This window comes from Mobula birostris, chromosome 17 (genome assembly GCF_030028105.1).
Source record: "Mobula birostris isolate sMobBir1 chromosome 17, sMobBir1.hap1, whole genome shotgun sequence".
In the NCBI taxonomy this organism is placed as follows: Eukaryota; Metazoa; Chordata; class Chondrichthyes; order Myliobatiformes; family Myliobatidae; genus Mobula; species Mobula birostris.
In genome coordinates this window covers 56,354,288-56,378,388 of record NC_092386.1, presented here as the reverse complement: position 1 = coordinate 56,378,388, position 24,101 = coordinate 56,354,288, and the positions used below count along the sequence as shown (strand labels likewise).

Here is a 24,101-nt window from a genome sequence, read left to right as displayed (position 1 = left end):
ATATTTGTAATTCATTGGATGACTTTGTAGAGATCTGTTTTCACTTTGACATGAATGTGTCTCTTTCTGTTGATCGGTGTCAAAAAAAAAAGCCAAATTAAATCCACTGTTGTAAACAATAAAACATGAAAACTTCCAAGGAAGGTGAATACTTTTGACATGCACTGTAAGTCATGGTTCAATGTATGACATTTACAAAATGCAGTGCAGTTACTTGTTTAGCCACTGCATCGCCCATGAGAAGGGCAGCAGGGGCATGGGAACACCACATGATAGTTTGTCTCTAAATTGCATATCGGCAGCCAACCAGATTCTCACTCTTTTCCTCCTGCATGTCAGCCAATCTTCTGCTGGTCCATGCTAGTATCTTTCCTGTAATACTTTGGGCTCTTATCTTGGATTAGCAGCCTCATGTGCAGCACCTTGTCAAATGCCTTCTGAAAATCCAAGTAAATAACATCCAGTGACTCTCCTCTGTCTATCCTGCCTGTTATTTCCTCAAACAGTTCCAACAGCTCTGTCAGGCAAGATTTCCCCTTTAGGAAACCATGCTGACTTCAGCCTATTTTATCATGCACATCCGAATACCCTGATAACCACTGAGGTCAGACTAACTGGCCTATAATTTTGTGTATTTTGTCCCCTTCCCTTCTTAAACAGTGGAGTGACATTTGCAATTTCCTAGTCATCCAGAACGACAATTTCTTTAGCTACCTCTTTCAGAACCCTGGGGTTTCCTGTAGTCCATCTGGTCCAGGTGACTTATCTACCTTCAGACCTTTCAGTTTCCCAAGCACCTTCTCCTTGGTAATAGTGACTAAACTCACTTCTGCTCTATGATACTCATGAATTTCTGACATACAATTGGTGTCTTCCACAGTGATGACTGACAGAAAATACTTCATGAATATGCCCTCCCTTTCTTTGTCTCCCACTTTTGCCTGTTTAATTTCTCACCATTCTCCAATCAGATCCACTTTTCTTTGTTAGAGCATTGAGTTTGCATTTCTCAAATATCCTGTATATTCTTCTGTGATAAAGACTTTAAATTTATTTCCATAACATTAGTTGTTGGGTCCTATTCATGTGTTTCTTGTACTACTTTTAGTTCTGTTGCCCCTTCCGGTACTGTATGGAGGGGCCACCACACAGGATCAGAAAAAGCTGCAGAGTGTTGTAAACTCAGCCAGCTCCATTATGGGCACCAGCCTTTCTACCATTGAGGACATCTTCAAAAGGCAATGCCTTAAAAAGACAGATATACATTATTAAGGACCCCTGTAGGGTAACATAATTGATGGAAATGTACACAATTTTCAAACGCTGACATTGAGTTGGGGTATCACTTGTAAGAGGCTGGTTTGGCGCGATGATGAAATTAGGTAAAGTGTTTTTAGCATGCTTTGTGTTCAGGCTTTGGAGTTCAATGAAATGTGTTAAGGTTTTTTCTGAAATCTAAAACACCTTCGCAGTTTTATTTGCAAACACCTACGTTGGTGACCCTGATGCTCTAGGATGATACCAGAGTTATTGAATATGTCAGTCAATGCAATCACGTTGAAACGGCCAGAGATTTGGGAGCAAAATGCTGTTGCATGGTTTGTAGAAGCCAAGGCCCAATTCGTGCTGCGAGAAACCAGCACTGATGACACCAAATTTTTCAATGTGGTAGCGTCGCTCAATAATTTGGCTGGAGGGTGGTGAGTCTACTAGAATGCCCATCTGAACACGATAAATACCAATCACTGAAAACTCACCTTTTGCAGAATTTTGGACTGTCAGAGTGTGAGTGTGTCAAACAGTTGCTCTGCTTGCCTGGCCTCAGCAATGGTAAGCCCTTGGAGGTAATGAACCACATTTATTTTTAAAGAACTCTTCATGCGGCAAATGCCTACTCAAGTTCACGTGGCCCTCGCTAATGCACCTGTGAAGGACAAAAGAGAGCTTGCTAAAATCATTGATAGCCTACACTCAGCCAGGCACAGAGCATAATTCCTCCTCTTTTCCCTGCCTCAGTAAGCCTGGTCAGCAAAGCCTCCAACATAAGCACGTGAAACAGACTACTAACTAATGCTGTGAAATAGACTATGCAGGGTCTGTATTTTTACCACGCTTGCTTTGGTACGAACACTAGGAAGTGGCAACCGCCTTACAGCTTCAACAGTGCCGGCGCATTGGGACAGTCGAGGTCTGTGAACACTATGGGTTCCAGTTGTCAGGGTCGTCTACTGTTCATTAGCAGCCCCCTTTCAGGGAGATGCTTCGTCTGTGACGTGGGTGCTCAAGTGAGTGTGCTGCCAGCATCACCTATTGATGAGAAGGCAAAGAGCAACAAAACCTCACTGGAGGCCACCAAGGGCAGCAGGATCCAGTCTTATGGGACATGATGTCAATAAAAATTTTTATGGTTTGTCTGAAACATAAAATGCCTCACACAGTTTTATTTGCAAAAACCTACAGCCCCACTATCCAGGACATGCCCTATTCTCATTGGTACCATCAGAGAGGAAGTACAGGAGTCTGAAGACACACACTTCACATTTTAGGAGCAGCTTTCCCTCCACCATAAGATTTCTGAACAGACAATGAAGCCATGAACACTACCTCATCCATTTTGCTCTCTTTTTCAGTATATTTTATATATTGCAGTGCACTGCTGCCACGAAACAACACATTTCGTGATATTTTTCAGTGATAATAAACCTGATTCTGATTCTGCTGTCATTTTTGCTACTTCATCTTCAAATGCATTTCCTCAGCTTTCAACTGAGTTCATTTTGAAGTGGCTTTTACATTTTAATACAACAACTTCTGAAAGCGATTGTATAACAGCCATTAGTTCTTATACCAAGAACTAATGGCTGTTATACAATTGCTTTCAGAAGAGGTTGAAAGCCACTGGCCATTCTTGATTCCTACAGGGTTCCTACAGCTGTAAGAAATCCTCTTTGCCGCCATAAATTCCCAAAGCTCTGAACAACTCAAAATGTATCAAGAATCTGTGTAGATATTAACTGACATTCCAGCATCCTACAGGCTTCAGTCGGGGCTTTCAATACTAACAGTACCAGTAGCCATACTTCCTGGTGCCCGTGCTTCAGATTCAGAAACAATAGCCCACACAGCCATTTGAACTCCCCCCTCAAGTTTGGGGAGTCATCAGTGCGCAGGATCAAATCTGCGTTCAATCTACCTTTGCGATAGCTTGCATCTTCATTATTATTCTTACATAGTTTACATGTTATTATTCTTACACAGTTATAGTCATCATAGTCCTCCATCTCCAACGGCAACAGTATTCCCTCATTGCTTGCTGCTGTTAGGTGCCCTAAGAACAGTGGATTATTTAGACCAGGGATTCCCAACCTGGGGTCCGTCAACCCCTCGGTTAATGGCAGGGGTCCATGACGTAGAAAAGATTGGCCACCTCTGATTTGTACCATTGAATAGCTGTTACTTGAGGGGCCCTATTCATTGCAGTAAACTGTGCAGTGAATGAAGACATTGGACATTCAAAACTTGATCAAGCACAATGCTGGAGACAGCCATGATTGCTAGATAGGTTGTTTGCTCTGCTCGCAAGCACGAACTCCATCCTAGTGCTACATTATCCAATTCAGCAGAATAATAACCAACAGGACTCTGTCCGTCTCCATATTTCTGAATCAAGACTGCCATCATATACATACAGTGTAAATGGTCCACCCGCATCAGGGATTCCTAATGCAGGTACTATGCGTAATGTTGCCTTTAAAGCTCAAAATGCTTCCAACTGTTCTTCAATGCCATCTGAGTATCTGCTGCTCTTCAACAGATTAATGAGTGGTTGTACAATTTCAGCATATGAATCAACTCATGCTCTGTTGCAATTACACAGACACATAAATGATCAGAGACGCCGAAGTGTTGTGGGTAGTTTTGCTGATTTTGATAGCCTGTTGATTTGCACGATCCTCTGTGATCTCCTACTTACGATGTGAAATTTTATGCCCCAAGTAAACTACTACTTCCTTTTGCAATTGTGTCTTGTCCAAACTTGCTTTGTGACCCGTGGAGGGTAAATAATTGAGTAAATAAAGCATGTCTGGTTCATGCTGGTCTGCGGTACCAGATGCAATCAAGACATCATCCACATACTGTATGATAGTTAAATCAACGGTTTCCCTTAAATGTTGTCGTAGAGCCATGTGGTAGACAAGGGGGCTGTTGTGGAGCTTTTGTGGTAGGCTCATTCACAGGTATTGTTCAAAGTTCAAAGGTCCAATGTAATGTCAGAGAAATGTATACAATATACATCCTGAAATGCTTTTTCTTCACAAATATCCACGAAAGCAGAGAAGTGCCCCAAAGAATGAACAACAGTTAAACGTAAGGACCCCAAGATCCCCATCCCTAAGCTCCCCCCCACCCCCCCACCCCACCAGCAAAAGCAAGCAAGCATCAGCACTGCTACCGAGCACTCAAGCGTGAGCAAAGCAATAGCAAAGACACAGACTTGCAGTTACCCCAAAGACTTCGCGTTTCACCCAGCATTCAACATCTCCTAATAAGGGAGAAGAAGGTGTCTCCATTTTCCCAGCAAGCGGGAAGACGTTAAAAGTCCATTACGTCGCTTTTTTCGAGCTCTGTGCCTGAAGAGCACAAAGATCCTGGGTCTTTGGGCCCACAGCAGTAGATTTTTCGACTCCCCCGCTGACACCAACGTTCGATCCACCCGTCTCCAGAGCCCTGAGATCTTATGCTTCCAAATCCGAGCCGGACTCTCAGGGCAAACCCTTGGTGTGCCGAATCAATGGCCAGTCATGAAACCCCAAGAGCGGGTCCTTTTCCCACAAAGAACCAAAGTCAATGTGTAACTCCAGGTCAGGGTCTTCAAAAGAACCCTGAAAGGGAAAAATAAAGATATTAAAGATGGAAATAGAGCTGTTTCCAAAGAAAAGGAGTCGCCATTTAGTGCCATCTTAACTTCACTCTGCCTCCCCGAACTGTATCCATTAACTGTGAAAGCCAACCACAGTTCATACTCAGGCACCAGTGGTGCAGACCAGAATCTATTAATCATATTAATAACTGTAAACCACTTGTGTGATGGCTTCAGTACATTAAAAATAGTTGCTAGGTTATCTGCTAAAGGAGTTAACCTGGTGATGCATTGATTAGCAGCTTAACTCTAACAGGTCAGACGAGACAGTGAGATTCAACAACAATCCCTTGTTTCTCCACCTAGCTGACAAATAGGTAAAATAATCTTTCACACTGCCAAATCCTTTCCAACATGGTTTTGTTAATCTGACCATTTTGGCAAATTCTGATTTTAGGCCATCCATAAAGGTTGACTTCAGTAGATCATATTCAGATCCCTCTGCGTTGTATTTATTTACCCCTGGAACTCCTGAGTAGTTTAACCATGATGCTCTGTAGTATTCCTCATATTTGGAAACATCTTTGGAATTCCTTTGTTTGCATTCAACTGCCTTTCTCCAGTCAGTCTGTAATGGGGTCTGTCCTTTCAACCACCTTGTAGATTTTGCTTATCATCTCCCTTGTCAGTGTCAACTCTACCTGCCAAATGTTTGATTTGCTGAGGAAACAACGTAGTAGCCAGTATTTAGATACATCATATAGGTGCAGGCTATATGTGTTCTTAATATGCTGACGCTCAGCTCAAGTCTTTGAACCTCCTCCTTTAGGATGTGAAATAACTTTGGACCATTTATCAGTCTTTTCCAGTTCCAGAGAAGCCTTTTTCTTCTCTTCGTTATCAGTTCAGCATGCTTTCACTTCCTTGATCTTTGTTGGGTCAAGTCATAACATGGCTGCTAACTCTATTGTTCCATCATTGTCATCCTCACTTGAGTTGATAGAGGTCAATGTAAAATCCATGTCATGTCCAGGTGAAGTCCTAAAGGGTCTCGACCTGAAAAGCTGAGAGTTTATTCCTCTTCATAGATGCTGCTTTACCTGTTGAGTTCCTGCAGAATCTCTTGTGTAATGTCTGTCTTGGAGTTCCTCTGAGTTCAGATGGTGACGCTATTGTCCGATGTAGGGTGTATGTCCCAAGGAGTAGGGTCACTGGCAGAACTGTCCACTTGAGGACCCTGTTGTGGTTTTTGATATTGCTCATGTTTAGTCTTCAGCTTGGTTCAGTTATACTTATTTTGTAGTCCTTTCATTCATTCAGTTAATGTGTAGAATTACTCTTTCAACTTCTTACTGTATCATGCTAATTTTGTAATTTATTAGAATTTTCAATCCTGAAGAAGGATCTCGGCCCGAAACATCGACTGGTTATTCATTTCCATGGATGCTGCCTCACCTGCTGAGTTCCACCGGTACTTTGTGTTTGTTGCTTTGTTTTTCCAGCATCTGCAGACTTTTTCATGTTTATGATTTTCTTTTTCCTTTCCTTTTTCCTTTTTCATTTGTTTATTTAACACACATACCCAATCTTCAGCTCAACACATTCTCTCTTTTTTAAGCAGTTCACACAAAATGCTGGAACTCAGCAGCCCAGATAACATTTACAGAAAAGAGTACAGTTGACACTCTGGGCCAAAACCCTTCAGCAGGACTATTGGAGGGCCGCAGAGATCACAGGAGGGGAGCAGTGAGAGAGAGTTTCACAGAACTCCTGTCGAAGGGAAGGTTTAAATTTCTTCAGGGTAGGTATCCCTGGAAGAGACTTCGCTGTGTGGTAATCCAATCACAAACGAGAGAAAATCTGCAGATGCCGGAAATCCAAGCAACACGCAACAAAATGCAGGAGGAACTCAGCAGGCCAGGCAGCATCTATGGAAGAGAGTACAGTCGGCGTTTCAGGCTGAAACCCTTCAGCAGAACTGTTTTTTAAATGTGATAAGAGTTGCAACATCCATTCAGTTTTTGTTCTCCTTTTCAATTGTCAGGATCTTACAAATGCCTTAATATCATCTAGCAGCCAAGTTCCATTAGATTCAACGTCGATGTTATATTTCATTTTTGTTTCTTCATTAATCTTATCAAGTTGGAGTATTTTTTTCCAGTAAGAACCCAAACACCCCCCACCCCCGTCATCTGTTAACATATAAAAACTGGAGGTTCAGTTCCCCCTTTTTCTGTAGTAGGTTTCTCTAATTTTTTCATGGCATCAAATCTTAATCAGGTCGCAGCCAAAATTCACACAAACTGTACTTAGGCAACGGTTCTATCAGAACAACTCCCACATTATCAGACCTTTCCTACAAGACAGAGCTCAGGTCTAGTTCCACAAGACTGGACTACAATGCAGTTCTACAAGACCAATCAACCTTATCAGTCCAGTTCTACAAGACTGGACCGGTATTACTGCACTTTAAGTTCACCAAGATGAAGTAGGAAAAAGTAGAGTCTCTCGTTCTCTATTGGACTTCCTTCAGCTGGTGTACTGAAGTAATAACTCGATGTTTTTCTGACAATTCGGAAAGTAAGGAGAACAGTCTTACCTCGTGCTAAGTAATGAACTTTAAAACTTTATCCTTTGGGATTCTTCCATGTCCTTAAATCATTGCAACCATTTTTCTGACTACACCAAACTGTTGGATCTGCAATATCGATCCAAAGGTTCTTCAAAAATAAGGAATGCAGCATAAAACTTGGTGGTAATGGCCATTTTATTAAGTGTTACAAGAATAAAGGATAATGCTTAGCCTGGGCTTTATACATAAACTTAACATCCTACAAGGCAGTGAGTGGTTGCTAGCAAAATCAACAATTATCATTCATCTGGAATTGCCCTTAAGAAGATGATAGTGAACCTTTCCCTTGAATTGCTGTATCTATTCAAGTGAAAGCCTGTCCACAAAGTTGTTGGGTAGAGTACCTAGGACTTGGACCAGTCAATAATGAAAGAAGGAATTAGTGATTTGTGTACAAGTCAGGAGAAAAACATGTAGATAGTGGCAATATCCAGCACCTGTTCCTCTTTGGGAGGTGCTGTTAGATTGACCTAAACAGGAATCTACTGTTCTTTTTCCAGATAGCACATACTGCATCCACAGTGCAGTGGGTTGAAGGGAAAGAATTGGGGTTTCGACTAATAGGGTGCTTTTTCCTGGCTGGTGTCAAAGTTCTTGAGTGTTCAAACTTCTTGTTAGAGCTTCACTTATCCAGGCAAATGGAGAGCATTCCATTGTATTGTTGATCTGTGGCTTGTAGATGGTGGAAAAGCTGGTGGTGATTGGGATGAGTCACCCCCCAGGACAGCAACCAACATACTCTTGCAGCCAGAATATTTATGTGATTTGTCCAGTTGAATTTCTGGTAACGGGTAAGACAACTCCCAGGATGTGATTATCCCTTAGACTAATAAATAATTCTGATTAGTACTGACCCCCAAGTTAGGATGTCTGCTTTGATTATTAAGTATTGTACCTTTTATTCACCTTATTTCAAAAGATCCACAGAGTCTCAAAAACACAAGAGATTCTACAGGTGCTGGAAATCTTGAGCAGCACACACAAAATGCTGGAGGAACTCAGCAAGTTAGGCAACATTGAAGGGGGGAAATAGACAGCTGGTATTTCGGGCTGAGATTCTTCTTCAGGACTGGAAAGGAAGGGGCAGGAGCCAGAATAAGAAGGTGGGGGAGGGGGAGGAGCATAAGTTGTTGGGTGATAGGTGACAGGTGAAACCAGGTGAGGAAGGGGGACGAAGTGAGAAGGTGGGAGGTGATAGGTTGAAAGCGTAAAAGGCTGAAGAAATAGGAATCTGATAGGAGAGGACAGCTCAAGGTTTTGAATAAAGTTAGTATCAAATACCATAAGCTACCTTGAGATTCATTTTTGCAGGCATTTACATGAAAAAAGAGATACATACAATAGAATTTACAAAAAAAACTATTCAGACACAGACTGACAAGCAGCCAATGTGCAAAAGAAGAGTATGGAAATAAAATAATACTGAGAACATAAGTTGTAAAGAGTCCTTGAAAGTGAATCTGTATGTAACCCTCAGGTTCAGCTAGCAGCTTAATCTAGGGGAAGACAGCCTCCGGCCCGGCCAAACTTGAGAAATCTTGTTTGGGTAGATGCTGTGTGATGTGTCCCCTGTTACAAATCAGTACCATGAACTAACAAACAGTACACAATATGCAATTAAACAATTGAGCTTTATAATTCTTAATTTGACTATAGGGTTAGTAAAGAAACAAAAAAGAAAAAGGCCCATTCTCATGAAACAGTCTAATGCACAACGTTGGAGCTCACAGTTTTCCTGTGTGTTCATTCTCCATTGATTCCCCCCCCCCCCCGGGCATTGATTCCTGACCCCATTCCAATTGCACTCCGTCGTGCAGTCTACAGCCTCCAGTTCCGGCATCTTCTTTCTCCATCTTCCGCTGAACAAAAGCCTGCTAGTACCTCCTCTCAGACCCACAAGAAAGAAACAACCCACCTCTCATTGGATGGCAAACATACCAAAGCCCCGTTATCTCTAGTCATAACCCAAACACTGCTGCTACAGAGAAACCATTACATTAGGAGTGAAACCTTACAGAGCATTACACGTAGATGGGAGAATTAATTCAGCGTCATAGTGAATTAACTTATCCAAGCCAGTCAGGAGCCTGATGGTTGTGTGGTACTAACTTTTCCTGAACCAGTGGTGTGAGGCTTCTTTACCTCCTGATTGGTGGTAGTAGCAGGAAGGGTGTATGACTTAGGTGGTGGTGTTGTTGATCAGCGGTCCCCAACCACTGGGCCACGGACCGGTACTGGGCCGCAAAGCATGTGCTACCGGGCTGTGAGGAAACAATATGATTTGGCGATATGAGTCAGCTGCACCTTTCCTCATTCCCTGTCACACCCACTGTTGAACTTGAACGCATGCGAGGTTATTACCCAGGCGTCATCCATGTCAGCGTGGGAAGAAGATCAACTCCTCGAGCTTGCAAATGACGGCGGGCTGAGAAGTATGTTTGACATAACATCTCTGCCGGAATTCTGGATCAAAGTCAAGGCTGAAAATCCTGAGATAGCCACAAAAGCACTGAAAAGGTTGCTTCCATTTCCAACATATCTCTGCAATGAATGCAACGAAAACTAAACTGCGGAATAGACTGGACATAAGGAACCCCCTTCGAGTATTGCTGTCTCCCATCACCCCGCGATGGCACCGTCTTGTTGCAGGGAAACAAGCCCAGGGCTCCCACTGATTCAGCGATACTGGTGTGTTGCAATGATTTTATATGTTCATACGGGGAAAATATGTGCCGTGTGTTTAATATCCAAACGTTACTTAAAAATTTATGATGCTATTGACTTATAATTGACTTATTACTATATTCATGCAAGGAAAATATGCACTGTGTGTTTAATATTAAATTTGTTAGATAAACTGTTTTAGAAACGAAATTGAGTGTATTAGCCACTTATCACCTATGTTCCGGTCATGATTAACACCCCCCCCCCCGAACAGAGTCACCAAAAACGATTTGTAGAAAAAAATCGGCAGGTATACACATGCGTAAGTCACGCGTACACAGTGGTGCCCATGCAAGGCTTCATGGTCATGGTAGTCTTTCTCAGGGTAAACACAATGTATTTGACTGCTACTGTTGTCCATTGGCAACCCTACCCACCCCCCCCCCCGCCCCCCAGTCGGCCGGTCCGCAAGAATATTGTCATATTAAACCGGTCCGCAGTGTAAAAAAGGTTGGGGACCGCTGTTGTTGATGATTGGTGCTGCTTTCTTGTGGCAGCAATCCATATAAGTGTACTTAATGATGGAGAGGGCTTTGTCTGTGATGGACTGGGCTATATGTATCTCTTTATGTAGTCTCTTCCCTTCCTGGAATTGGTGTTTCTATACCAGTTAGATATCTCTCCACTCTGTATCTATAGAAATTTGTCAAAGCTTTTGGTCACATGTTCAAGATATACAAACGTCAACAAAAGCAGAGACACTGTTGTGCTTCTTTTGATGACACTTCCATGTTGTTCTGAGGACAGATCTTCTGAGACGTTAGTGCCAAAGAATTCAAAGCTGCTGACCCTTTACACCTTATTCCCCTAATGAGGAATGGCTCATGGACCTCCGGCTTCTTCCTCCTGCACTCAATAATCAGCTGTTTGGTTTTGGTGAAGTTGAGTGAGAGGTTGTTGTTGTGGTACCATTCAAACAGATTTTCTGTCTCCCTCCTGTATGCTGATTCGTTACCAACTTTGATTTGGCCAACAACAGTGGTGTTGTCAGCAAATTTAAATCTCTCATTGGAGATGTACTAAGCCACACAATCATAAGTATGAAGTGAGTAGAGCAGGGGGCTAAATATGTAGCCCTGTGGTCCACCTGTGCTGATGATGAGTGTGGAGGAAATACGGTTGCCAATCTGTAACTGGGAAAATCGAGGATCCATTTGCACAGGGAGGTATTGAGCCCAAGACTTGGAGCCTAGTGATGAGTCTTGAGATGATGATAGTATTGAATGTTGAGTGTGTTATCAGTGAAGAGCATCCTGATATATATATTTTCATTCTTCAGCTGTTCCAGAGTTGATTGAAGAGCCAATGAAATGGCATTTGCTGGTGACCTGTTGTAATGGTAGGGAAATTGGAGGAGATTCACATCACTCCTCAGACAGGAATCGAGATGCGTTGTGCCCAGCCTTTCAAAGCACTTCATCATGGTGGATGTAAGTGCTGTTTGACAATAATCAATGGGGCAGGTTATCATGTTCTTCTTGGGCTCTGGTTTGATTGATGCCTGCTTGAAGCAGCTGGATACCTCAGACTGCCAAAGTGAGAGATTGTAAATGTCTGTAAGCACTCCATCCGGTTGATTAGCACAGATCTTCAGTACTCTGCCAGGTGCACTGTCTGGGCCAGATGCTCTCTGTGGGTTCACCCGCCTGAGAGATGCTGTCAAAGGGACAATGGACATTGGAGTAAAGGGAAGGAAAGCCTGAGAGAGGTGATGGGTAGGCGAAGAGAAGAGAAAGGGAGAGAGGGTAACCTGAATGGGGAATGGGCAAAGAGATGAGTGGAGGGGGCAGTAATTACCAGAAGTTATAGAAAGTGATGCTCATGCCATTAGGATGGAGGCTACCCAGAGAGAATATGTGATGTTGCTCCTCCAACCTGGCTTTGGTCTCATCATGGCAGTAGTGGAAGCCATGCGCGGACGTGTCAGAATGGGAATGCAAAGTCGAATTGAAATGGGTAGGCACCAGGAGATCCTCTCTTTTGAGCTATACAGAGTAAAATTTATCAATGAAGTGGTTCCCCAATCTGCATCTGGTCTCCCCAATGTGGAGGAAGCTGCATTGTGAGCACTGGATACAATAAATGACCCAACAGACTCGCAGTTGGAAGGACTATTTGGAGCTCTGATTGGTGGTGCAAAGATAGCTGTAAAGCTTGATCTCCTTCCTGGCACCCCTTGTCCATTTGCTTCTCCCTACTGATCTCCCTAATGCTGGCACTTACCCCTGTAACTGGGCCAAGTGCTGACCAGCGCAGATTGGTATTTCACCACATTCTGTCTTCTGCAAAAACACAGGACCACCTGGTGGCTACCATTTCCATTCAACTTCCCATTCCTATTCTGACATGTCTATCCATGGCCTCCTGTACTACCTTGATGATATCAGACTCAGGGTGAAGGAGCAATGCCTCATATTCCATCTAGATTGCCTCCAACCTGATGGCATGAGAGTCAGTTTTTCTGACTTCTGGTAATTACTCCCCCTTCCTCCCTTCTCTTTTTTTCCATTCCCTGTTCTGGTTACCCTCTCATCCCTTCGCCTCACTTGCCCGTCATCTCCCTTCAGTTCCCCACCTCCTTCACTTTCTTCTTTGGTCCACTGCCCTCCCCTATCCAATTCCTTCTTCTTCAGCTCTTTATCTCTTCAACCTATCACCTCCCAGCTCTCCCTCTCTCCCACCCTCTACTTTTCCCCTCATGTGGTGTCACCTAACATGTGCCAACTTGTACTCTGCCCCCTCCTCCACACCACCTTATTCTGGCTTCTGTCCCTGTCCCTGTCCCTTTCCTTTCCTGGTGAAGGTCTAAGGCAGAAATGTTGACAGCTTATTCCCCTCCATGGATGCTGCTGAATTCTTCCAGTATTTTGTGTGTGTTGCTTACATCCTTAAAAAGTTTTATTAATTCTTTGTCTATTGTGTGTTGTTTGAAGGAACTCAGCAGCAATTAAAGATTAAAATATATCCTGAAAGTACGTTAAATTTCAACCAATTCGCATGTGAAGTTTCACAAATATTTTTATGTCTCGTGACCTTTTCCCCCACATTAATTCATTAAATTAACATTTAATAATCCTTGCAACTATGTTGATCTTAATCACAGATCAATTATTATTCAGTTTCTTTTGTCAAAGCTCCAGAATTGTTGCAGGCCATATGTCATATGATCAGTATTATTACAGAACTTGAGCTGCATGCCATCATCAACAGAAAGCTAGCAGCTCACTATCAAAATGACATCTGAAGCAAAAAAAAACACTGATGCATGTATTTAAGCATAAACAAATTATCCTTAATTAATAGGAGTATTCATATGGCAAATGTGTGCTTACTTTTGCAGTTTGATTTAAAGAAATGTTTGAATGGATTGTTGTCTTTTAATTCTTTCACGTGGAATCTTTTGTAATCTTGGTAATTTTCATTTTCAAAATATCATTTCTGTAGGTTATCGACACACTACGAGTACAATTGTTGTATGTATTCGGACAATGTAACTAGACAAATTGCATTGCATAAGATGATTCTTAAAGAACAACACTGAGAATTAGATAGCATGTAGCCATGTTAGTTTGTGCTGTACAATGTAAAAATTGTTATTTGCTGCATGATGTACAGATGACCTGCTCTGTGCAATCAGGGCTGGGTATAAATTGTATAGGTTGCAGCCGGGCATAGTTTAGCATGAGACTTAGCTAATGAAAGGTTCTGCATTTGAATGTTTATTTTTAGTTTATTAGCATGAATTGTATCCGTGAATGTCTTTTTGCTTTTTAAGTTGTTTAAAAATAATGTATTCAACAAGTTAAGTATGTCATTAGGAGCATTCTCACTAAAAATTCCTGTTGCGCCTTTTTATTCTTTCATTTATTTCTGTGTTCAATTAAATCTGCTTTTACTGTCTTGTCTTGAGCTCTTTTTTAATGCTATCTATCATCAGATTGAAATGGCGATTGAGACACTCCAAAAGTCTGATGGTTTGACAGCTCACAGAAGCACTCTTCTCAACAGCCATGTAAGTTGCCTCTTCCTTCAAAACCACTTAAATCTTTAATGTTACATGAGCTTTTTTTTCTGATTTATTCTGCTGCCACTTCTTATTTTGCTTGTCCTAACTTCTTATGTAACTTATTGTCATCTGTGTTGTTTTCCTTCCTCTTACCAGAATAAACAAATGGTCATTTTGAGATCTGGAATTAGAATAGAGTGGAGTGAAATTCCTTACACTAACTCTAACATGAAGACACCTGTGGGGGAAAAAACAGTAGAGACCTGGTTGTGGCTTGCGGAATTTGCATTTTCCAATTTGCCTTGAAAGGAGTGGAACTTTTGCCTCCTTTTAGAAGGCAAATGACACCAGCAGGATATTCCTATAGAGTTTTCCTATATTGTTAGTTTCAGACTTTAGACCGTGTATAATGAATGAGGTGAGGTGATTATTTCACAACAGAGATGTGGCCAAGAGTCCAGCTGAATCCCTGAAAAATTATTTCTTTTACTTGGGGGAACGGGGCAATTAAGAAAATGGCCCATGTTATGTGGGGAAGTAAATACTCTTCATTTTGCAACCTTAGTTCAACTGTAGCTACTTGGATGTTTCCAGGAGAATTCTTGTCACTCATTACTCTAGGACAAGCAGAGAAACATGAATGTGCAGAGCTGAAATCTATTCTACCCTGTTTCTCAGTTAATAACAGAAGCATTTTGTGGTACCGGATAACTGGAAAATTGCAAATGTTATTCCACTATTTAAGAAGGGTCGGAGGCAGCAGAAAGGAAACTATAGACCAGTTAGCCTGATATCAGTGGTTGGAAAGTTGTTGGAATCCATTGTTAGGGATGAGATTACGGAATACCTGGAGGTGCATGACAAGATAGGCCAAAACCAGCATGGTTTCCTGCAAGAAAAATCTTGCCTGTCTAACAATTTTTTGAGGAAATTACAAGCAGGGTAGACAAAGGCGATGCAGTAGATGTGGTGTACTTGGATTTTCAGAAGGCCTTTGACAAAGTGCTGCACATGAGGCTCCTTAGCAAGGTAAGAGCCCATGGAATTACAGGGAAGTTACTAGCATAGGTGGAGCATTGGCTGATCAGCAAAAAACAGAGAGTGGGAATAAAGAGATCCTATTCTGGCTGGCTGCCGGTTACTAGTGGAGTTCCACAGGGGTCTGTGTTAGGACCACTGCTTTTTATGATGTATGTCAATGATTTGGTCTATGCAATTAATGGATCTGTGGCTAAATTTGCTGATGATGCAAAGATAGGTGGAGGATCAGGTAGTGTTGAGGAAACAGAGAGACTTAGATAGTTTAGGGGAATGGACAAAGAAGTGGAAAATAAAATACAATGTTGGAAAGTGTATGGTCATGCACTTTGGTGGAAGAAATAAATGGGCAGACTATTATTTAGATGGGGAGAGAATTAAAGATGCAAATGGACTTGGGAGTCCTTGTGCAGGATACCCTAAAGGTTAACCTCTAGGTTGAGTAGGTGAAGAAGGCAAATGCAATGTTGCCATTCATTTCTAAAGGTATAGAATATAAGAGCAGGGATGTGATGTTGAGGCTCTATAAGGCACTCATGAGACTACACTTGGAGTATTGTGTGCAGTTTCGGGTTCCTTATTTTAGAAAGGATATACTGACATTGGAGAGGGTTCAGAGAAGATCCACAAGAATGATTCCAGGAATGAAAGGGTTATCATATGAGGATCGTCTGGCAGCTCTTGGGCTGTATTCCCTGGAGTTCAGGAGAATGAGGGGAGATTTCCTAGAAACATTCCGAATGTTAAAAGGCCTGAACAGATTAGATATGGCAAAGTTATTTCCCAAGGTAGGGGTTTCTAGGACAAGAGGGCACGACTTCAGGATTGAAGGACGTCCATTCAAAACAGAGATGCGGAGAAATTACTTTAGTCAGAGGGTGGTAAATCTGTGGAGTTTGTTACCACAAGCGGCTGTGGAGGCCAAGTCATTGGGTGTACTTAAGGCAGAGGTAGATAGGTTCTTCATAATCTAGGGCATCAAGGGGTATGGGGAGAAGGCAGAGGAGTGGGGATGACTAGTAGAATTGGATCAGCCCGTGACTGAATGGCAAGCAAACTCAATGGACTGAATGGCCTGCTTCTGTTCCTATATCTTATGGTCTTATGGTGGTTCAGTACATTTCTTTTTACTTAATTATCCTGTCAAAGAAATTATTTAAATTATGGTGAGTACGTTTGTGAAAAATTACGTGTATCAGTTACCAATTCTATTGTTTAAACTAAATATCTAAGGGGAATGTCAGCCACTCAGGATGCCAGAGCCCTCTCAACACATCAGTAACCACATGAGCTCTCTGCATGCTTTCTTCCCATTCTGAGTTTGTGTTTTTCTCATTTCAATTTTCTCCTAAATGCTGTTTTCATATGCCAGATGTATATACCAGCATATATAAAATGTAGAACAAAGAATAGAATAAAAAAGAAGTTTACTTTTTCTTGTACATGAACAAACTCTGTTCAGCCAGTAGAGCAGCTACTCTGATATTCTGATAAAGTCAAATACTGTTGATGCTAGAAAGCTGAACAAGGAGCATGGCGTGAAATTAAATAACAAATACAAATTTTATGATTTATGTTTGTCAGCTGAACCATCAAAATTGATTCTGCTGGAAATACTTAACAGGTCAAGGAGGACCTGTGAAAAGTGAAAATGAATTAACTTATGGCAAAATATTCAAATGGCACACAGTCAGTTTACTACAGGGTTTCATTCTGGAGAACTGTTCATACCCCAAACTGCTTGTAAGTTGGAAATGAACAAAACCATGTCTGGGAAGGGGGTCGATAGAGAAGGCACACAGATTTCCTCCAATTCCACTCAGTAGATGATAATCGCACCTTGCAGCAGCCATCAAATCCATCCCAATCTCCATTTCACCAATGTCCTGAATGTTCTTTCATATATATGGGCAGCCCATAAGGTAGGCGCTTGTAACCCCGTGAGGACCAGTATTGGTCTGAAGTTTCTTTCTCCAGCATATAAAGTTGCATTTGTATCTAGAGATACTATGTAATCTGGACCAGGTTTGTAGTAATGTAATGCATTGTATTTATCAACCAACAGATTTTTAAGTATATTTTTCTTTAGTCTCAGATGAATTTGCTGTCTTAACCTGTGCACAGTATGTTCAATTGGGTTTTAAGGATCAAAATTGGAATGACTTTTTCCTCTTCCACCCAGAGCAAAAAGCTATTTGTGTATCTATATTTGCCATGCTTTACTTAGTAAGCTAAGGTCATTCACACTAATCATTTTCCTGAATTCTTCATCACTTGACCTTTCCCCTTCAATTACCACTCCATACTTCTACCCTCATCCTTAAAAAGAACTTATGAACAAAAGTGTTCAAAATTTACAAGAGGCTTTTGATGTCCCCAGATTGCTCACAGCATCGTTTAGGACTACATACAGTACCTGTCTATTGATTTATTGACACTGAGGTAATTTTTTTTCCTCTATCATTTTTCAACATCTGGAGATTACTGGCAGACCAGCATTTATTGCCCATCTCCAATTGTCTTTGAGAGGTGGATCACCTGCTTATATGACTGTAATCCTGATGAATCTATTCCCACAATGCTGGTGGATAGTGAGCACCAGGACTTTAACCCAGTGACACATAAATAATGGTAGTATGTTTCCAAGACAAAATGGTGTGCAGTTTGGTGGACGGGGGGCGGGGGCTCACTGCAGATAATGGTGTATCCATGCTCCTGCACAATGTTCGATTCTATGTGCAACTCTTCAGAAAATGTTGCAGTACTTCTTAGTGGTAGAGATTATGAACTGGGACATGCCATTAGAGCAGTTCATGCAACTGACAAGAATGCACTTTATGGATAGCGTATACTGAAGCCACTTTCATGTGATAGCAGAGGAAATTAGTGATCAATATGTTAAGTGACTGTTAATCTTGTGGGCCTCTGTTCCTGGAATGTGTCAAGCTTATCGAGTATTATTGGAACTGCATTCTTCCAGGCACGTTTACAATATTCCATCAATTCTCCTTAGTTGACCATTGTAAAGGATGAAGCAGCTTTAGGTTATCAAGAAATAATAGAATAACCAGCCTCTGGTCTTGCTTGTCCAGCCACCATATTAACCATGGCTAGTCAGGTTAGGTTAGTTTAATGTTGACACTGTACCCTCCAGAATGTTGATTGTGAGGACTTAGCAACAGTTAAACAATTGAATATCAAATGAAAGTGATTAGACTTAGTCTTGGAGGTGTTCCTTGGACTTTTGTAGTACAAATACAAAGTGCCACTTCTTGGTCTATGCTGGAAAACCGTACAGATCTTGCTGTAACCAAGTATAGACTGCTTTATTTTTTGAGGCGTTACGAATGGAATTGAGCATTGTGCAACCATCAACTAGTACATTTGGTTTTATAATGGAAAAAAAAGATCATTGCATTTGCAGCTAGAGATGCTTGGCCCTGAGGAACTCCTGTACTGTTATGCTGGAGCTGTGGAATAGATCAACAACAACACCAGCTTTCTATGCAAGATATAACTCTTGCCCTTGCTTTGTTTTTCCCTTGATGCATATTGATGTTTTTTTCTGGAATTTCTTCAAGCCACTCTCAGTTAAGTACCACCTTGATGTCAAAGCAATCCTTTCACTTCACTTATGGAATTTATCTCTTTGGTCCATGCTTGTGAAAAGGTCTGGAGCCGAGTGGTAATGATGAAGCCCAGTATATGCATTAGTAATTCAGTTATTGTCATTTGTACCGCAGGACAGCACTGTTGAAGATGCCTTCCATTGCGAGCAGCGCTGAGAGTAAACCAGCTGTGCAGTAATTATCCTATTGTATTTTCCTGATTTATGTCAATGGGACATAACTGGGTATTATTGCACAAGATCTGGTTGATCCCAGTGTTGTAATTGTAACTGGAGCAACTTGACTCAAGGAATGCTTATTTTGGATTTCTATTACCAATAGGAATTTGTTGTTCTTATAACCTTTGCTGTAACCTGTGTGCTTAGCTATGATATCACATGGAATAAAGACTGGCTTCTATGATAGTGAGGATCTCAGGAGGATGCCAAGATCATCTACTCACAACATCTGACAAAATGATAGCATATCCCACATGCTTCATCTTCAGTTCTTGTGCTAATCCTGCTGTTCAGGGTGCAGGTGTTCTCAGAATCTTCTCCTCTTACCCTTTTTGCCTGTTTATTGTCCACACATCAAAACTAAGTACAGGGGGAGAGAAGTGCTTTGGTTGGATCCCATACGTGCAATTATTGTGTGCTCTTTAGTACACGTGCAGTCTTGTGTTGCAGCTTCCACCAAACTGACATTTCAATTTCAAGAACACTGAGTACCACTCCCGGAATGCTTTTCTGCATTCCTCATTGACCCAGTGCTGATTTCCTAGCTTGATGGAATTGGTAGAGTGAGAGGTAGAGTTTGTTGTAATTTAATGTTGCTAATAATAACTCGGCATAAACAAAAAAACAGCTCTGGTTTTCATTGCCTCAGTAGTGTTCTTCAGCACTTGACAGTAAACCTGTAGAATGGTAAGTAGCTGACAAGTGTAGGCCATTTACCCCTTCTCTGGAGGAATATGATCCAGCCATGAATAACAATGGATGTTCTGCTTTCTAATATGAATATAAATAAATCTTTCAGGAGCCATCTCAGCTCATCTTGTGCATCAAGGAGGATGGCAAAAACTATGAAAACCAAATATTAATAAACTGTTAAACAGTTATAGCATCCTACCAACATAAGTGCCAAGAGATTTTACTGGAAAACCAAATTGCATGGAGGTCTCACTCAGCATCACAGTGAGGACCCACTGGATCAGCAGCAAGAAAGGCAAATTGGGATTCTGAGCCTATTTTAGTATTATATTTGCCAGTTCTAAGAACAAATGAGATCACAAGCTATATCACAAACAAACTCCCAAGGGATTCTGTGGGTATATTAAGAATAAAAGGGTGGCTAGAAATGGAATACATCCTGTTAAAGATCAGCATGGCTGCTGTGTGTGGAACAAAAGCAAATGGCTGAGACTTTGAAATGAACATTTCTCTTCAACTTGTACTATGGAAAAATTTAAGGAGTTGAGGAAATTAATGGTGTTTATCTTGGACCCCATACAAATTAGCATGGAGGAGATATTAGAGGCCTTAAAGTGCCTTAAGGTGGATAAGTAACCGGGGATTGACCAGGTGCAATCTCAGACCTTGTAGGAAGGTAGAGAAGAAATTATGAAGGCTTTTGCGGAGATTATTGCTTCATTTTTGGCCACAGATGAGGTTCCTGAAAAGTGGCTAAATTGGTACCATTATGTAAAAAAGATAGCACGATCAAGCCAGGAAATTACAGGCCAGTGAATGTAACACTGTTGACAGGTAAATTGTTGGAGGGATTCTGGGTTACAGGGTCTACCAGCACTTAGAGAGACAGGGTCTGATTCAGGTCAGTCAGTACTACTTTGTGTGTGGGAAATCAATTCTACCAAAGCTCTTGGAGTTTTTCGAGGAGGTAACCAAGAGGGTGGATGAGGCTAGGGCAGCGGATGTTGACTATATGGACTTTAGCAAGACCTTTGACAAGACCCTCATGGCTAACTAATCTGGAAAGTTAGGTCACGTGGCATCCAACGGGAGATGGTGGTTTGGATTCAGAATTGGCTCAGTGATAGGAAACAGACTGTAAGCCACAGGTAGGTGCTGAGAGCTCTGCTTGTAATTTATATAAACGATTTGCATGTGAATGTACAAGGCATTGGTTATGTTTGTGGATGAAATCAAAATGGGTGATGTTGTAGACGGGGATTTTGATCAGTTGTGTATATGTGCTGAGGGTTGGCAAATGGTTTTTAATCCAGATAAATGTGAGGTATTGCATTTTGGGAGGCTAAGCCAGGATAGATCTTGTATGGTGTATGGTAGGGCCCTGGGAAGTGTTACGCAACAGAATTACTTAGGAATGCAAGTGAATAGTTTGCCGAAAGTGACGTCCCAGGTAAATAGGGTTGATGAAAAAGGCACTTAGCTAGCTGGCCTTCATCGATCTGGGCACTGAGTACAAGAGGTTACAAATGCAAGAATGTGGAGCAACACGCAACTTTATTTCAACATTTTGAAATGTCGACACTTTCTTTCCTCCCTCTGATGCTGCTCAGACTCACTGAGTTCTTCCAACATTGAGTTGAGAAGTTATTTATTTATTAAGATACAGCATGGAGTAGGACCTGCTGGCCCTTTGCACCACACTGCCTAGCAACCCCTAGTTTAACCCTATCCTAATCATGGGACAATTTCCAATGACCAATTATCCAACTATCCAGTACATCTTTGGACCGTGGGAGGAAACAGGAGCACCCAGAGGTAACCCACACGGTCACAGGAAGAACGTACAAACTCCTTACAAACAATAGAAGGAATTGAACTCAGGTTGCTGGTGCTGTAAAGCATTGTGCTAACCACTATGCTACCGTGCCACCCATGATGTAGTTATATAAGACGCTGGTGAGGCCACACTTGGAGTATTGTGTACAGTTGTGTATAGGAAATAATGTTACTAAATTAAAAAGAGTGCACAAAGGATTTACCAGGATGTTGCTTATATTTGGGGGCCAGAATTACAAGATGAGGTTGCAAAGATTAGGAATTTATCCCCGCGGGTGTGACCTAATAGAGGTATACAAGATCATGAGGGGCAAAGACAGAGTTTTTTTATTCCTCTGGAAGGGGGTGCAAATATATGAAGGCATACGTTTGTGAGAGATTTAAAATGGACATCAGGAACAGCTCCTTAATGCAAAAAGTGGTACATATTTGGACTGCCAAAAATTGTGGTTGAAGGGGGCATGTTATCAACACTTAGAAGCTATCTAAATAAGTACATGGATAGGACGGGTTTGAAGGGCAATAGGCCAAAAGCAGGTAAATGAGACTAGCTCACTGTGCAACACAGTCGGCATGGACAAGTTGGGCTGAAAGTCCTGTTTTCATGTTGTATGACTGCGACCCCTTGCATCCATAATTCATGCCTAATGATTGTAGTGCAGGCAGCACAAATAGAATGTAAAATCTACTCATTTAAGAGTTTTTTTGATGTTCAATGCACACTTTCAATTCTGTTCAGTATTAGAGTCATAGAGCAGTACAGCACAGAAACAGGCCCTTTAGTCTATCTAGTCCATGCCGAAACCATTTAAACTGCCTACTGCCATTGACCTGTAGCGGGACCATGCTCTTTATGTCCCTGCTATCCATGTACCTGTCCAAGCTTCTCTTAAACATTGGAATTGAGCTCCCATGCACCACTTGTGCTGGCAGTTCATTCCACATTCTCATGACCCTCTGAGTGAAGAAGTTTCCCCTTATGTTCCCCTTAAACTTGTCATATTTCACTTTTAACCCATGACCTCTAGTTGTAGTCACACCCAACCTCAGTGGAAAAAGCCTGCTTGTATTTACCCTCTCTATACCCCGCATAATTTTGTATACCTCTATCAAATCTCCTCTCAATCATCTATGTTCTAAAAGAATACAGTCCTAACCTATTCAATCTTTTCTTATAACTCAGATGCTTCAGGCCCAGCAACATCCTTGTAAAATTTTTCTGCACTCTTTCAACCTTGTTTACATTTTTCCTGTAGGTAGGTAACCAAAACTGCATACTATGCTCCAAAACTGCCATCTTCTATACTCAATACATTGATTTTTTTGAAGGCCAATCTCCCGAAAGCTTTCTTTACGACCCTATCTGCCTGTGACGCTACTTTCAATGAATCATGTACCTGTTTTCCCAGATCCCTTTTGTTCTCACCAAATTCCTCATTGCCCCACCATTCACTGTGTAAGACCTACCCTGGCTGATCCTACCGAAGTACAAAACCTCTCACTTGTCTGCATTAAATTCCATTTGCCATTTTTGAGCCTATTTTTCCAGCTGATACAGATCTCTCCAGAAGCCTTCCTAACTCTCCACTACATCCCCAATCTTGGTGTCATCCGCAAATTTGCTGATCCAGTTAACCACGTTATCATTGATATAGATGACAAACAACATAGGACCCACCACCGATCCCTGTGGCACACCACTAGTCACAGGCATCCAGTCAGACAGGCAACCCTATACTACCACTCTCTGACTTCTCTCACAGAGCCAATGTCTAATCCGAATACTTTCTCATCCTGATTGCCAAGTGACTGAACCCTCTTGACCAGATGCCCATGTGGGACCTTGTCAAATGCCTTGCTCAAGTCCATGTAGAGAACATCTACTGCCTTGTCTCCCTCCACTTTCCTGGTAAGCATGAGCATGTGAGGGCATCCCTTTATCCCGAATGGGTTGCTCAAACTAAAGCTGGTAGAGGGGAGAAGTATTGTAACCTGAGTAAGAGGCATTTCTGCAAGTGTCATCAGCAAACTTTGATGAATATCAAGCCACGGGAGGAATGGCATTCAAGGTTTTCAGACACTACGCAGCAGGGATTTTTTGAGGGAGATGCAAAGATCAAGTGGCTTCCTAGACATGCTCAAAAAGGTGGAAACAGATAGAGTGGGAGATGATGCCAGAAATCAAGCAAGGAACACTTGGATGCAGTGCCACAAGGAAGTTCAATGAAATTATCATTAAGTCCCATTTCCTAGCTATTAGCCTCAAGCATTGTCATGGCCACATTCACTGCACTCTTATCACTGGCCCACTCTATAAAATGCAGATGTAAAGGTTGGAATAGGAACTAATCAGAGTGAACAAATGTTGCATGACCTCACCTCTGGGGGCGAAAAAAGGATGCTGCTGGCAAATATTGGGCTAGTTCTTGATGAATCTTTTGCTTTATAGATGAAACCATCAAAA

At 41.7% G+C, this 24,101-nt stretch overlaps 1 protein-coding gene across 8 annotated transcripts in view; it reads left to right on the top strand.

The window, feature by feature from the left end:
* Nucleotides 1-24,101, top strand: part of LOC140211695 (transcription factor RFX3-like) — a 329,720-nt gene that overhangs the window by 242,000 nt on the left and 63,619 nt on the right. For 7 of the 8 annotated variants that reach the window (XM_072281765.1, XM_072281762.1, XM_072281761.1 and 4 more), the window contains one exon: nucleotides 14,155-14,229. The exons of the other annotated variant lie outside the window; for it this stretch is intronic. In XM_072281765.1, the coding sequence (XP_072137866.1) occupies nucleotides 14,155-14,229 (75 nt within the window). The remainder of the gene's footprint in view (nucleotides 1-14,154; nucleotides 14,230-24,101) is intronic. 8 annotated transcript variants of the gene reach the window in all.